At 61.3% G+C, this 15,084-nt stretch overlaps 1 protein-coding gene across 8 annotated transcripts in view; it reads right to left on the reverse strand.

Moving 5' to 3' along the window:
• Positions 1 to 14,598, reverse strand: part of JADE2 (jade family PHD finger 2) — a 47,485-nt gene extending 32,887 nt beyond the window's left edge. The window contains exons 1-4 of one of the 8 annotated variants that reach the window (XM_055141412.1): positions 12,925 to 13,285; positions 9,871 to 9,944; positions 5,098 to 5,155; positions 2,419 to 2,507 (exon numbers count right to left, since the gene is read on the reverse strand). In XM_055141412.1, the coding sequence (XP_054997387.1) occupies positions 2,419 to 2,507; positions 5,098 to 5,155 (147 nt within the window). In that variant the 5' untranslated portion in view covers positions 9,871 to 9,944; positions 12,925 to 13,285. Of the gene's footprint in view, positions 1 to 2,418; positions 2,508 to 5,097; positions 5,156 to 9,870; positions 9,945 to 12,143; positions 12,498 to 12,625; positions 12,725 to 12,924; positions 13,286 to 14,508 lie in introns of those variants that run through there. The other 7 variants (XM_055141414.1, XM_055141415.1, XM_055141417.1 and 4 more) reach the window with 7 other exon arrangements.
• Positions 14,599 to 15,084: the final 486 nt, after the last annotated feature.

Consider the following 15,084-nt stretch of genomic DNA (forward strand, 5'->3'; position numbering starts at 1 on the left):
CAGGCATGAGGCACCTACTCAAACACCCCAGGCGCTGGGCCCTGTGCTCGGTCCCTCTCACTCCCTGGCCAGGGGTGCAGGCCAGAAGGGCAGGAAGAGGGCCTCAAGGCCTCAGCTCTGTCCAGGGTCCTGACTCCTGACTGCAGCAATTTCCTCCCACCCCAGGGCACCACATGGGGGGCACCCCTTGACAGGCACCCGCTGGGTGGCTCTGGGAAAGGCTGGTTCCCTGATACCCAGGGAAGCCCCCTGGTTTCCCTGAAGCCCAACCCCAGCCCTTGTCAGAGCTCTTGGACTCACTTCGAGACAGTACTGGTGCTAGGCTAAGTACTCCTGGGTCCTTGGGCCACCCCTCCCCTCTACCATTCAGCCCGAGAAGGGGTAAAGTAAACCGGGAAACTGAAAGTCACCAGGAGGGGTCTTGTCCCTGCTCCACAGGCAAACGAATTCCCAGGGATGTGGGCCACACTGGCCCGACCCCCTTTTCCCAATGCAGGCTTTAACCTGATGCTGAAGCCGTGGCTCCCTGGCCCCGGGCCCGCCCTGCCGCCTACTCCCGCCCTCCGCTCTGCCTTCCCAGGAGCCAGGTCACTCGGAAGCCTTGCTGGATGGCTTCCTCGAAGCTCCATGAGAGCCTGGAACCGCCCAGGCTCACCCTCCTCACTGAGGGGACAAGGCATGCAGGGCCGGCTGCTCTCCTGCCGGGTGGAATGAAAGCTGGTTTCTGGCCCAGCCCTCAGGGGGTCTGGGCAGGGAGGGCAGGTGTCGCCCCACCAAGCCTCACACCCTCCGACTCAGGACCCCAGGCTGTTGCCACCTGTACAGGGTTTTGACCCTATTTTTAGGTGGGGAGAGGTTCAAAGGCCCTGCGCTGGAAAACCCAAGAGGCAGGGGAATTTTCAGCCCCATGCAAATCACCTAGCCCTCAGCACTCACACCTGTTTCCTCCCAGGCCCCGCCCCGCCCAGACTGGCCCCTCCCCCCACAGAGCTGTAGGGAGCTTCCCAGGACTCCCCACCCGCTACGGAAGGGAGAGGGGCTGGGGGGTCCCAGGCATGACAATGCCTCCTCCCCGGACTGGGAGGGACTTCAGTCTCGCAAATAAAACCAAAAGTAGCAGGGAACCCGGTGGAGGAAGTTAGGTGAAAGGGGCGGAAGGGGGGGTGGGGGAGGGCTGAGGGTGGTCCTAGGCCCCCCATGGGACCCCAGCACACTGGATACCCCTGTGCCCAAGGGAAGTGGTGCACACATAACCCACCCACCCAGGGCCAGGGCAGCCTCTGAGGGCCCAGGAGCGCCACCTTCCCCCTCCCCATCCCCACCTTTTGTTCCAGCCCCGCTGCATTCCGGGAGCTTCTCCCCGCCACCTCCCCCCTCCCCCCGGGAAGCCCTGGGAGGAGACAGGTGGGGGGAGGGGTGGGAGGCATCAGATCTCAAAGGCTGCCGCCTCCCTGAGGCAGAGTCCCAGGGTGGGCTGCTCCCTGGGGGGGCAGGGAGTCCTTTTGCTAACTCCAGGCTCTGCGGAAGATCCCCCACCCCCCAGCCCCCACCCCAAGGGCTGGCTAATGAAAGCAAGGCTGGTGCAGGGGGAGTAGCGGCGGGCTCCCCACAAAGATACCCTCCCCCAGCCCAAGTGAGAAGCTCAGTTGCCCACCCCTGACACTTCAGGGCTGGGCTTTGCAGCCTTGGGGGCTTCTGTGTCTACTAACCACAGATCTGGGGCTTCTGGGCTAATTTTAAGGATGGAAAAAGTAAAAGTTGGGGGGGGCGGCTGAGAGAGAGGCTGAGTGGGCTGGACAAATGTTTTGCATGTGGTAGGACTGGGTTTGATTTCTGGCACCCCACAGAACTCTGAGCACTCTTACACCTGCCCCCTACCAGGCTTAAAATAATCAAAAACAATAATAAACACACAAGCACAGGGTCCAGCCCCACACCTCTAGTGGCTGGAGGACAGTGTCCATAGAGGCTGGATCTGGACCCACCCCTGGCACTTCCGGTTCTTGAAGCCTTTGCGGCCCAGGGCCATGCACTGAAGACCAGGAGGGAAGAAGCAGCCAGAGGAAGCAGGATCCCCATGTCCACCTGTCCACCCTTCCCCCAGTTTTCTACATAGCTCCCGCGACCAGCAACACCTCCGTGGGAAAGGAGGGAGGCTTGAGAGGTGGATGCACATGAAGCCCGAGAAGGGCAGACTCCCTGCTCCCAAATGCCCCCCAACCCTGCTGCTTCTGACTCCACAGGCACCTCCCAGCTCTCAGCCCTGGCCACTGCACTTTCTCTCCCTTGGTCCTGATGCTCAGACTGTAGAACTGACCCCCTGCCCTCCCCTGGGCCCCTTGGTGCCCTTGGTGGCAGGAATGCCTCCCTCCCTAATACACATCACACACATGCGGGCAGCGGGGCCCTGCCACCCACCTCTGAGGGCTTCTTCTCGTTCTGCCGAGGCCAGCCTGCCTTGGTGCTGCTGGGCAGTTTGGAGCATCTTGATGCGGATGTGGCGTGACCTGCCGAGAGAGGGGCAGCCCGTGAGCAGGCTGGGGAGTCCGGGAAGGAAGCCTGGAAAATGAGCTCTGATCTGACTTTGCAAGCACGCGGCAGGGCCTTGAGCATCATCGGGAACAAGACATGAAGCCCCCGATGCTTGAAAGTTACGAAAGGACTCGAGAGCAAGGGACAACCAAGTACAGCCAAGGAGGTGCTTGCCTTGCACAGGGCCAAGCTGGGTTAGATCTCTGGCACCACAGGTGGTCCCCTGAGCACCAGGAGTAAGTCCTGAGCACAGATGGGTGTGACACCTGCACCTTTCCACCCCAACAAAAAAAATTAAAAAAAAAATACACACACAAAAGAAATAAAGGACAGGCAGAAAAGGGCTGCCTTGCACGAGGGACCCTGGGTTTGATCCCTGGCCCTACACTGTCTCCCAAGAACCACTGCTGTGGAGCAGAGAGACAGAGACAGAGACAGACTGACAGAGACAGAAAGACAGAGAGGGAGACAGAGAGCGCGCACAGTGACAAGTTCAAGGAGCTCAGTGCAAGCTAAGTCCACAGTTCTAGGACCAAGTCCTGTCCTTCCCTGGGCCTTTCTGCATCCTCCTGTAGGAGGGCTAGAATAAGCCTGTCATGCCACGCTCTGCCATGGCCCCAGGCTAGACCCCCGCCATGATGGCCCGTGGATGTCCCAGGCAGGGCAGGACATCTGCTGTTGCTCTCCATGGACCCTAGTGTGAGCTTGGCCCCACCAGTCATGTACTAGCTGGTCTCTCTGGGCAAATGGCCAGATTTCCCCGAGCTCAGTGCTCTGCTCTTCTATAAAGATATAATATAAAAGGGGGCAGAACAGCTTCTTTCAAAGAGTTGCGAGAATTAAATGATCAAGCCTGTGCAATCTTTATTCTAGGTTTTCATGGTTTTTGGTTTTTGTTTTTTTGCTTTTGGGCCACACCCAGAGATGCTCAGAGGTTACTCCTATACTCCTAGCTCTATACTCAGGAATCACTCCTGGTGGTGCTCGGGAGACCAGACAGGAGGCCAGGAAACAAGGCCGGGAATCAAGCCCGGCCAGCCGGGCACAAGGCAAGCACCTGACCCGCTGTCCTATCTCTCTAGCCCCGTTGTTTTGAGTTTTGTAGGCTATCCTGCACTCTGCTCTGACTCCAGCAGGTCCATGGTCACTGTTATCAAGGCCTGTGGCTAAGGCCCGTGCTGACATCAGCAAGTTCAAGGAGCAGCAGCGATGGCAGCGGGAGGCGGGTAGGGAGGAGGCTCCAGCCTGACCCAACTCTGATGCAGCTGTGGGACGAGTGTGGCGCCTGGCCTCCCGGAACTCTGCGCTGGGAACGGCCGGCAGAGCCGGGCCAGAGGGCCGGGTCCTGTGATCTCCTGCCTGCTGCGTGTGGGGTCAAGGCAGACTTGGTCAGGCACCAGAGAAGCCTGGTGCCAGCAGCCCCTGGCGGCTGGCCTGACTGAGAGCTGCAGGTGGCACGGGGCTGACAGGGATCTGACAGGGACTGTCGGGGGCTGACAGAGGCTGACAACGATCTGACAGGGATCTGACAGGGACCTGACAGGACTTGACAGGGACCCCCTGGGGATCTGACAGGCCCACCTCCGTACCTCTATCCTCAGGCAGGGGCGTGTCACAGGAATCAGGGAGCACTAACTCTCCTTGGGGATCTGCCTAGTGTCAGTGGGAATGACGTCAGATCTGGGGTTCCAGGACCCAGATCTGCACCCTCAGATCTGCCTCTGCTCTGGGGGCCAGAAAGGAACTCCTCATTCCACAGGTATTGGGGGGGGGCCCGGCGACCAGGGGCATCTGAGGAGAGCTGCCTACTAGTTCCAGAGAAAAGCACCCCCAGGCCCCTCCCATCTTTTTAATTTGTAAAACTTTTATTGGTCCTATCCTATGGCGTTCAGGGGCTGCTCCCAGCTCGGGGCTTGGAGGGTGGCAGGTGGGGGGAGGGTGGTCCATGCAGCGCTGGGCCAGGGACGCGGGGCTCTCGCATGCAAGGCCTGTGCTCCATCCAGCCCTCTGAGCCATCAGAAAAAAGACCATGAGAAAAGCTCGTAACATATGCGGACTCCCCTACTTTCCCCCAATTGCAGAAGCTGCTCCTTCCGCCCCCTTTTCTCCCCGGTAAGTCCTGCTCCTGCTCCCGACCATGACCCACACCCCTGAGATTCTACACCAAGAGCCCACCAAGGCCATACTTTCTCCAGCCAGCATTAACTGAGCAGCTAGCCACCAGAGAGAGACGGGGAGCTGGGGATACGGCTGTGCGCACAGCCTGACTGCCACACTGGCGGGGAAAAGACGCTGCTCAGGTCACTGAAATGGCGACTAAGCGGATTCCTCCGTGACCCCTCCGCCAGCTCTCGAAAGTGCCAGGATGGCCCAGGGCCTGGGAGGCGTGAGGGAGAGGCAGGCGAGCAGCACGGGCGAAAGCCGGGGAGCACTGTGGGACAGACAAGGCCAGGCGGGCGTGAAAGCGGGCAGAGACAATGGGGCTGCCACCCTCACCCCAGACCTGTGGGCCCGAGGGGCTGCCAAACACTTTCCCGGGGGGAGCCCCAATCTGGGAGGTCTTACTGTCAGTGGTGTCAGAGTTGTCACTGCTGATGGAGTATTTTCGCCTCTTCTCTTCCATCTGCAAAACGAAGAAGGTTCTGGTAAGACGCACAGGCAGCAGAGGGAACCCTGGGTCTCGCAGAAAAACTCCCTTACCTCGGGGGTCTAACCCCCACCCTAATTCTACCCATCCCCAAGCTGCAAGTCGGCTGCGTGCCCAGGAGGAGAACAAGATGAAATCTTTCCTCTCCTTCTATTGGAGGAGGGGGGCGGGGCCGCACACAAACACCTGGGGGTGTCAGGGCCTCAGTGTTCAGGGGTCCCAACGGTGCCACAGATTAAACTGGGTGCGGCCGCATGCAGAGGGCTTCTTTCGGGAGGGCTGTGTGCCCTGGGTTAAGCGGACAAGGGGCGTCAGCGGACACGCCCTCCTGGCAGTGGCGGCCACAGGACTGCAGAGATGGTGGGCAGGCAGGGCGCCTCCGAGCTGGGTCTGGGAGAGCCCCCAGGCGCACGCTGACCTCTCCACAGAGTGGAAGGGTGAAGGCTAGCCCCCCCCCCCACACCCGGCAATGCAGTGTGTGAGTGTGTGTGTGTGGGGGGGGGTCTCAGCGGGGAGGCTCTGGCTCCACCTGCCGCTGGCACCTCCTGGGGTGGAGCCTGCTCCCCTCCCCTGGGGACCTGGGTCTCCAGCTGCTGTGACACAAGACCTAGACTGGGGCTGGGATCCCCTCTGGGACCTGCTGCTGCCCCCCAGTCTGCTCTCACCGAGCTGGGCAGAGGGCACTAGTTTTCCCAGAATGTAACTGCCCGAGAAGACCCTGCTTGCTGCTCTCACCCCCAGAGTCACCGCCCCTCCCCCACCCCTCCCAACACCCAGCAGGGACAGGATGACAGGAGGGCTGCTGGGAATGGGGTGGGGGGGTTGTGTTTCGAGGTCCCAAAACCCAGTTCTCACTGTGGCTGCGAGGAAGGGCCCCTGCGCACATGGGCACCCTGCATGGGCACCCTGCTGGACAGCTCTGACGGGGGGGGGGGGGGAAGGGGCCCACACGGGTGGTCTGGAGCCTCTCCACCTCTGAGCAACGGGCATGAGCAGCCCAGGGACCCCGATCTTGGTTTGGGTAACAATGCTTAGCCACCCCCCAAAGCTGCAGCCCCTACGATCCTCCTGGGTCAAAGTGTGACAAGGAGGTTCCCCTAACAGGACCCCCAACTCTCGCCTACCCTTGCCAGGCCAGCCTGTCACAGGCAGGGTAGACACTATTTCTGCAGTTCAGCCCCCTGCCCCCCCTTCCCTGGCCATCCCGGGCCAGAATTCCACTGCTCGTCTGGCGCGGCCAATAGGAGTCTTCCCCGAGGGGTCCCCCTCCCAAGGCACAAACTCAGGATTCCGGGGTGATGATGAGTTCTAGTTCTAGTCCTAGTTCTGCCCGCATCCCCTCAGTGGTCCAGGGCCATGAACTGGCTGAGATTAGAATTGGCAACTGATTCTAAATAAATTTTCACAACACTCAGAGAGGCCCGAGCGGAACACATCTGTGGGCCAGGCGGGGTAGACGGTGGCCTGTAGGACAAAGCCTGGAGCGCAGGGACTGGCCCCCACCGCAGGAACCATGACAGGTCCCTGGGACAGGCCTCTGGGACCACACGTGCCCTTCTCATCACGCTGCTCCCGACTGTCCAGACACCAAAAGGGACCTGTCCACAGACACCCTGCCTTGGGCTGGACCCCCGTCCAAGCTGGCCTTGGAAACACCCCGAGTGCTCCCGGGAGCCGGCTGCACTGCGGAGCGGCTTAATTGGAGTCATCACGAGGCTTCGGCGGGCAACCCCTGCTCCAGGAGCGAGGCTTCTTCCCTTTGAACAGCCTGCTCTAGAGGCGCTCCTGCCGCAAGTGAACCCCAGTGTCAGCGGCTAAGGAAGCCCCAGACAAAGTGCGGCGGTTGGGGGGGGGTTGTGCTCCTTTGGGGACCACCCACTTTCAGCAGACCAAAGTCCAGGGCAGCAAATGTTCCACCGGCCCCTCAATGCTCCCCGAGTTACCTGGAGAAGGCCCTTATGTGCCCCTGGAGCGCCACCAGGAAAGAAAGCGCCCCTAAACTTCAGCCGCCAGCTCAGAGCCACAGCTGGGAGACTCTCCCTCAGGGCAGTGGGGGATCCCGGGACCCTCCAGGGAGCGGCAGCTCACAGTCTTTCTGCGTGTCCTTCACCCTCATCCACCAAACTGAGCCAAGCCCGGGAAGGCTCTGGTCCCCATCCTGGTCCCCTTGCCATCTCTGCGGCTCTCCCACTGGGCCCAGTCACTCCATCCCCAGCCTTGGGTCTCCACACCCATCTCCCTCTTCCTACAGGGTTCCCCTATTTCAGGACCCACAGAGCCGTGAAAAAGGACCGCTCAGACGCATACATCCAACGGCCAGGCCCATTTTCAGTCTTTCAAGGCTTCCCTCCTCCCAAAGGGCAAAAACCAAGCTCTCGACCTCGACCTCAAGGCCTCCTGCAGCTCCTCAACCGGTGCCCGCTGACCACGATCCCATTCCCACCGACTTCCAGCCGGCCCTCGGCCAACTGACGGCGCGTTCCCGGGCGCCTGGCCCCCGGCCCCCACCTTCTCGCCCTGCTGCGTGGTTACCAGTGGTCTCTGCAGATCTGACTCTGGGGTCCCAGAGGTGGTGCAGAGTACCTTCTCGGAACCATTTCTGTTACTCAGGACCTGCAGGGCACCCGCCCAGCCAGGGTCGGCTCCTCCAACCTCTGCTCGGACTTGGAACATGCAGTCCACAGACCAAGAGGCACATCTAGCTGGGTCCTCTCGGGGCGCCCCGACACCACCTTGGTGTTGTACCTGGCACCTACCCGAGCTAGATGTGTGCCGAGGGCACCCTCGCCCCCACCCCCCAGTCCAGCTGGCCTGCCTGCAGCCTGCAGGAACCAACACCCGGGCCCAAGATTTCACCCTGTTTTCATAGCCCGCCTTTCCCCCTCTTCACCTCACACATTTTCCAGGAGGCTTTATTTGGTTGGGCTCCTGGCTAATGATCAATGTCAACTTAGTAATAGGGCAGCAATTTGGTGGCAGATGTTTTCTTGGCAGCGCGAGCCACGGGTTTTAGTGGGGGCCGCGATGTCTAATGCCAGCCCCCTTTAAAGACCTCTCCGCAAATAAACTCAAATAAACACCCTGGGCCTCCATTACCGCCCCTCCAGCTGACCCTGGGAACAGTGGGCCTTTCAGGCCTGCGACTGCAGCCGCTCCTCGGGCAGTTAAAACACCCCAACTTGGCCTCTGGCCTCTCCTCTCTGGGGGCCACCAGGCCTGCCCGACCCGCCTCCACACACAGCAGGATTTCGTCTTCCTTCTTAAAAAGGGGGAAAAGGGCTTTCAAGCAGGCAATTTACCATTCCAGACACAATCTTTCAGAGAGAAACAAAAACTCTCCCTGTCTGAGGCAGACCACTAAGGCGCGTGTGTAATAAGATGCTAATACAATTTAATGATATTTCGGCTGGAAAACCTGTCCTCAGAGCCTCCTTGTGTCGGGAAGGCCAGACACTCAGAAAACAAGCGCGGCACACTCTCACGGCGCCACCATCGGGGGTCGGAGCCCCCGCTCTCCTATCTCTCGTTAACTTTAATGCCTTCCCTGGGACAGGCGTGGCTGCCCCAGAAACAGGTCTGGAACACACAGATCCTCAGACGTGCTTTCACCGTGGGGAGCCCAATCCCTGCTCGGGACACCCCTCGCGGTCCACCTGGGATTCCCGGCGCCCCTGGCACGGGCTGCCCGCTCACTGCCTCCCCTCCAGCCCTGGCTCTGGGGACAGACCAAGGGGATGCTGGGACAAAGAAAGGGGGCTTTGTCTGCTGTCCTGCAGCACCTACTCTCCACTTCAGTGAGAGCCAGGCTCAGCCCTCTCCTTGCTCCTCCCCAGGGGGGCAGCCGCAGGACCCTCTGGTCCCCTTCCTCAGAGAATAGAGCCTGGCTCGCTGGGAGAGAACCTCAAGAGAAGACAGCAAAGGTCTAGGCTGCACTTGGGTCCTCTCAGACCATTCATAGTAATACTCCAAAAGCCAGGAGCCATCAGGGCTGGAGCGATAGCACATCGGGTAGGGCGTTTGCCTTGCACGCGGCCGACCTGGGTTCGATTCCCAGCATCCAATATGGTCCTCTGAGCACTGCCAGGGGTGATTCCTGAGTGCAGAGCCAGGAGTCAGCCCTGTGCATCACCAGGTGTAACCCAAAAAGCAAAAAAAAAAAAAAAAAAAGCCAGGAGCCATCAAGTGCTTCCCTCATGCCTGCCTCTAGGCTTACAGTGCTCAGTCTACAAAGGCTCGTTTAGTCCATGCTCCTACATATGTACATAAATACCTAGGAACCGTTAGTAAGTCCATCTGCAGATGGAGAAACTGAGGCACAGAGCAACTGTCTAGCTGGTAACCGCACAGCTAACACAGGCTGTTGGTTTCCAGAGGGAGGAGGGACCAGGCCCACTGGGCTTCGGTGTACGGACCTTCAAATTCCACTGGTAGGGGGTGCTAGGTAAAGGGTCTTCCCTGCCTGCAGCTTTAGTCTGTCCCTTTCACAGCCTTTAAGGGAGAACCACGAGGCCTCCACAACCCGTCCGCCGGAGGAGGTGTGAGGGTTTGCACTCAAACTCTCTGACTGGGGTCCGGGTATAAGGCAGTTATCAGAACACCCTGCCCCCAACTTCAAGGGTATGAAATCAGGGTTAAACAAGTCTAACCTCAAAACTGCAGTGTACCTAGGGGGTGGGGACCAACCGTCCTACCTCATTTGTCAATGAAGGCGAAGGAGAAATTTCTGACAGCCTCCAGGATCAGAGTCACGGGCCATTCAGCCAGGCTATTTGGGGAAAAGAAAAGCAGGCTGGAGGGAAACGTTCTGGAAACACCAGCTGTATGCCGAGTCCAAAACAGCTCTATCCTTAAACACTTTTATCTCCAAAAGTGCTAGGGGAGACCCTTGGCCAAACAGTTTCAAAACCAACATTTACTCCACAGCCTGCTGCTGCCTGGGGCAAGGACTTCCCTCTGTGAGGCATTTGCTGGGGAACCAAATGCTCTTCCACTCTGAACAACAGCCGAGGGCTCCAGATCAAACAAACATCCCTTTTTCCCCTACCATGCAAACTTTCTCAATAAATTATTCGCCCACTTCGGATCAAAGCCTGTTTTTGAGGCCTGTGACCTAAAAAGCAAATAGCATCTCTTAAACATGAAAGCCCTCCTCCCTGCCTGGGTCGGCTTTATTACTCATTCCTTCCCCTTACAGTTATTCTGTTGTTATTTTCCTCCCCTGCTTGTTAGATCGCTCTGCAAGTCCCAACCCGCCCGAGGAAGATGGGACAGGAGAGATGGTGCGTTCACCCGGGGGCCCTGAGGTGAGAGAGGAAGTTAGGGGAGGGGGAAATGGCAGCACCCTGGGAACCCGGAAAACAGGGCCAGGCCCGGTTGGCAGCTCCCTTGCTCAGCCCTTTTTCGCCAAATGTCCTACTGGGAATTTTACCAGTGAAGGAGGGGAGTTAGTGCCATCCTCGGGCGGAAGGGCCCAGCTGCCTTCGCTACCAAGCCTGAGTTTGCAAACACAAACTTTTAGGATTCGCCACAGCCAAGGGCCCAGCGCTCCTCTGAATTCCAGCTAAGGTAAGGCAGCCCGCTCGCTGGTCAGAGGTGCTCACTGCCGAGTCGCCCCCCAGCCCCACGGGCCCAGGTCTGAGCACGGAGATGAAGCCTAGGGAAAGACCCCAGCCAAGTCAGCTCCAGGGATGAAACTTTCTAAGAATCCCGCTGCAGGCGAGGGGGAGGGGCTGCTCCACACCGGGGTGGGGGGCTAAGGTCTGAAAATCTGCAAGGCCCAGCATCGCCGACCGCCGCGTGCCCACGGCACCCGGCGGGGTGGATGCGCGGCACTTCTTGCCACCCCCTAGTGTGCAGCCTGGACACCAGGCCTTCATAAAAGGTGGTTAAAAAAAAAAAAAAGTGCCGGGGCCGGCGGCGGTAGTGGGGGGGAGGGATCGGGAGGGGGCGGCGCGCCTGCCTCCAGCCTGCCCCTGCAGGCGGTGCGCGGGACCGCAGGCTGGAGGCGCGCCGGCGTGATTCCGACCGCGGGAGCCGGGAGGAGGAGCCGGAGGTGGCTGCGGGGGGCTCCGGCCCAGGAGATCGAAGGGCAAGAGGCGGTTCGGGTCGGGGGCCAGTGCCGGGAGGCGGACTAGATGCCCCAGGTGCTGAGGCGGGGAGGGGGGAGGTCTAGGTGCTGTGGACACCGGCGATCGAGTCCCTGGCGGTGGGCAGCTGTGTGTAGTGGAGGACGGGGTGTAGGAGGGGTGGGGGTGGGGGAGGCGGCTGTCCGGGCCTCTGGAAGCTAGAGTAAAGCCTTACTGCCTGTCTCGCAGACATCCTCCGCTTCTGATGTAACATCTACGAATCGCCAGGCTGGTCCCTCTCATCCCCTCGGCCCGGAGCAGAGGCTGTCTCGGGGCCCGGGGATAGGCGGGAAGGGACCGGAGGGAGCCACAAGTCTGCACCCGGCGGGGAGGAGGCGGGCGGGAGCCGCGCGGCAGGCGCAGGCGAGTGGGTGGGAAGGAGAGAGGGAGGAAGGAGGTGAGGCCGGGAAGATGCCACAGCCGGAGGCGGGGCGGGGCCCGGGAACCGGCAGAGGGACTGCAGCGGTGCTCGGTGGGGGCGGGGGCTGCAATGTCACTCATTTGAGGGTCAGGTGTGTACGTCCCAGGCTGGGCGCCGCCACTTGCAGACGTCTTCCCGGTCCTAGCCTGGGCGCTGGGGCGGGGGCGGAGGGCGAGGGACTGCGGATCCGTCCCCAGAGCGGGACGCGAACCGGCAGAGTTTGGGAGAAGGTAAACAAGGGCCACGCCCCCTGCCGTCGCCCCGCGGGCGCGCACCCGCCGCTCCGGCCGCCGCCGGTACATTTCCACTCTCCCAGCTCTTCTCCCCCGCCGGACTCCCGCGCAGCCCCGGAGGGGGGAGCTGTCCCCGACCCCAACCCGCGCCCCCAGCGCCGGGACGGTTCACCCTCCACACTCACCTGGATAGGGTGTCCCCCGCCCCTCCAAAAAAACTGTTCAATTTGTGCAGAGCCTCCGCGCCCGGCTGCGGAGCATGCTGCCCCCGCGTGCAGCGCCCGCGTGCACCCAAGCCCGGAGAGGGGGCGACAGGGCGGAGGCGGTGGCCCCCGGAAGGTGTCTGGGACCGGACCGGCTGCACGTGAGCCCAGCGCGGGGTCATGTGCACCGGCTCAGCCCGGTTCGGCGCCCGGACGTGCTGCGTATCCACAAAATGAAACTCGGGGCGACAGGAGGGCAGATAGCTCCGGGTCCTCCGAGCCCCCGCCCCCCCCTCCGAGCCGCGCGACCTCCCCTCGGCACCGGTCTCCCGCCGCAGCCCCTCCGCCCAGCCAGAGCCCGCGGGGCAAGTTGCAGCCCTGGCGCGCCCCCGCCCGCCCGCGCCCCCTTGCCGGCCCAGGGGCGCTTTGCCGCAGTCATTAATAAAGAAGGTCGCCAAGCTCACCCTTCCAAAAGTTGTTGTTGCATGCGCCCCTCTCAGCCTCCCCGCAATGTACTCTTTAAAATACGACTGACCAACATGCGCAATCTCTCTCCCCTGTGCTGTGCATCTCTCCCCCCCCCCCCGCGCTGGCTTCCTAGAACAGGCAGCCAGCAGGAGAGAGAGGGAGCGAGCGAGCAAGAGAGAGAGAGAGCGAGAGAGAGAGAGAGCGAGGACGCGAGGAGCGCTGGCGGATCTGTTGCAAAAACACAAAATAACGCCGGGGAGATGCGCAGGGCCCATCGCCCGGGGCTGGATCTTACCTTGGTCCGCGGTGCCCTTTCGAGGGGCGCTGCCCTCGGCTACGCGCCACGACGGGGGCCGGCGCGGGAAGGATGCTCCCGAAACCCGGAGCTCCTGGGGCCGGCGCGGGCGGGTGGGGGGCGCGCATCCATCCGGGGTCGCGGCGAGGGAGGCGGCCAGGCCCACGGCGTCCCCAGCCCCGCACCCCTGCGGGGGACGGTCAGCCCGCGGAACCCAAGCCCGTGCCGCTAGGAGTGGGCGCAAAGTAACTCCATTGACGCTACTCACCCCCCAAAAAATAGCCTCCAAGTGCGATGGCCGCGGTCGGCACCATTCACCAACCCCCCTGTGTATGTTTCTGTTTCTTTTTAAACCAAGACTTCCTTGTGATCTCTTTAGAAAAAAAAATGTGTTGGGGTGGGGGTGGGGTGGGGGCGGGCGGGAGGAGCGAGGGAGGGGGAGTAGCCACTTTTTTTCTTATTCACTCGGATCTCCACTCCTGACACCCCCCTCGTCGCCCGACCTCCCCCTTCCAGTCCGCCCCCCCCCCCCCGCGCCCAGTTGTTTGGCTTCAGCTGCGGGTCCAGGTAGCATTGCAGGCCCCAGGGTAGGGGGGCCCAGCCGGGCCTCCTGCCTGCCTGTACCCCGGGTCCGGACTCCCCATGGGCTCTGGGGCGCCCCCAGCCCGCCCTGTCCCCAGGGCCGGGCCCGAGCGGCGGCTGCGCCCGTGCAAGTCCCATCAGGTCTGCTCACACTTCACACACTCACACACATACCCCGCCCCTCCACTCTCTCACTCACACTTTCTGCTCACACCCCGCCCCCTTCGCGCCCCAGGCCCGGGCGGCGCCCCCCGCAACCTTAAAAAAAAAATACAGCGAGCTTATACTTAAAAAAATCTTTTGGCGCCATATTAATGACGTACTTAAAATTTGCCATTTCTCCCTGCGTCAAAAAGACGTTTCTTTGCAAATAACAGCCTGGAGGCGACACTCGCGGAGGGAACGAGGTTTGCACTGAGCACCCCGCCTCCCGGGGCTCCAGCACGGGAAGACCCTCGCCCTAGGCCCTGCTCCCGAAACGCTGGTTTTAAAATGCGAATCGAATATATCGCGTGGCGTTTTGCAGCGCCAGAAGTGAGCAGAAAGTGCTGGCAGAAGCGGAGGGGAGGGGCGCGCGCGAGTCTGGGGGAGGGGGCGCGGCTCTCCTCCCCCACCCACGGCAGATGGAAACTAACATCCCGGGCGGGGGAAACTTGAAATTGTGGGCGACCTCCAGAAAGGAGGGGCGGTCCGTAGAGAGGGTCTCTCCCGAGTTCGCCGCCCCCTCCCCCCGCGCCGGTGCCTCCAGGCGCCCTGCTCTGCCCTGCATTTCCGGGGGATGGGGAACGCGGTGTTGAGTGGGTGGGCGGCTGCGCGCCCTGGCCCCAGGAGTTGGCCCCAGGGTGCCCCCTTCCGCCTGGCTCGTCCTTCCCACTCCCCCTAAAGGGTTAAAAACCGAGGGGCAACTTCCAAAGGCTGGCACTTGGCGAGGAAGCGGTGCGCCCCTCTCCCCACCCTTCGCCTCCTCGCCCCTCCTCCTCCGGCTCCACTTCCCGACTTGACCTTGTGGTGCACAAACAGTGCTCTCCGATCCTCGCAGTTTCTGGAAGAAGAGCTTGCGCTCGCCAGGCGGGCGGGCTGTCGGGCGGCTCGCGGGCGGTGGCGGGGCCTTGGGTCCGTTCCCGGAGCCACGGGCCACACCCACCCAACCCGCGGCGCCCGCCGTGCTCACCTTCTCTCGAGGAAGGAGCAAGGGGAGGGGGGTAGCCTCCTGGATCGGAAGAAGTAGGGGGGCGAGCTGCAGCCTTCTCCCGGTGCTCCCAGCTGGGGAGGGGAGGGGATGGTCTCAGGTGGGCTTTGAGCGGCGGGGGCCGCCTGGCCTTGGAACCCCAGAGCTCTGCTGCCAACTTTTTCTTCTACGCGTTCGGCAGCCCCTCTAACAGGATCCAATCATTTTTTGAGCTCACCTTTGGCTTTGAAGGCACGTGGGTGAGTTGTGAGCTGGGATGGGGTGCCTTTCCCTCTCTCCGAGACTGAAGGTTGTTTATTCTTTCTTTTCCTACCACCCCCTTGCATGGATGGAAAGATAAATATTCAATTTACATAAAATGACATTTATGTGACAATTAAGAAGATTCC

This window comes from Sorex araneus, chromosome 6 (assembly GCF_027595985.1).
Source record: "Sorex araneus isolate mSorAra2 chromosome 6, mSorAra2.pri, whole genome shotgun sequence".
Classification (NCBI taxonomy): Eukaryota; Metazoa; Chordata; class Mammalia; order Eulipotyphla; family Soricidae; genus Sorex; species Sorex araneus.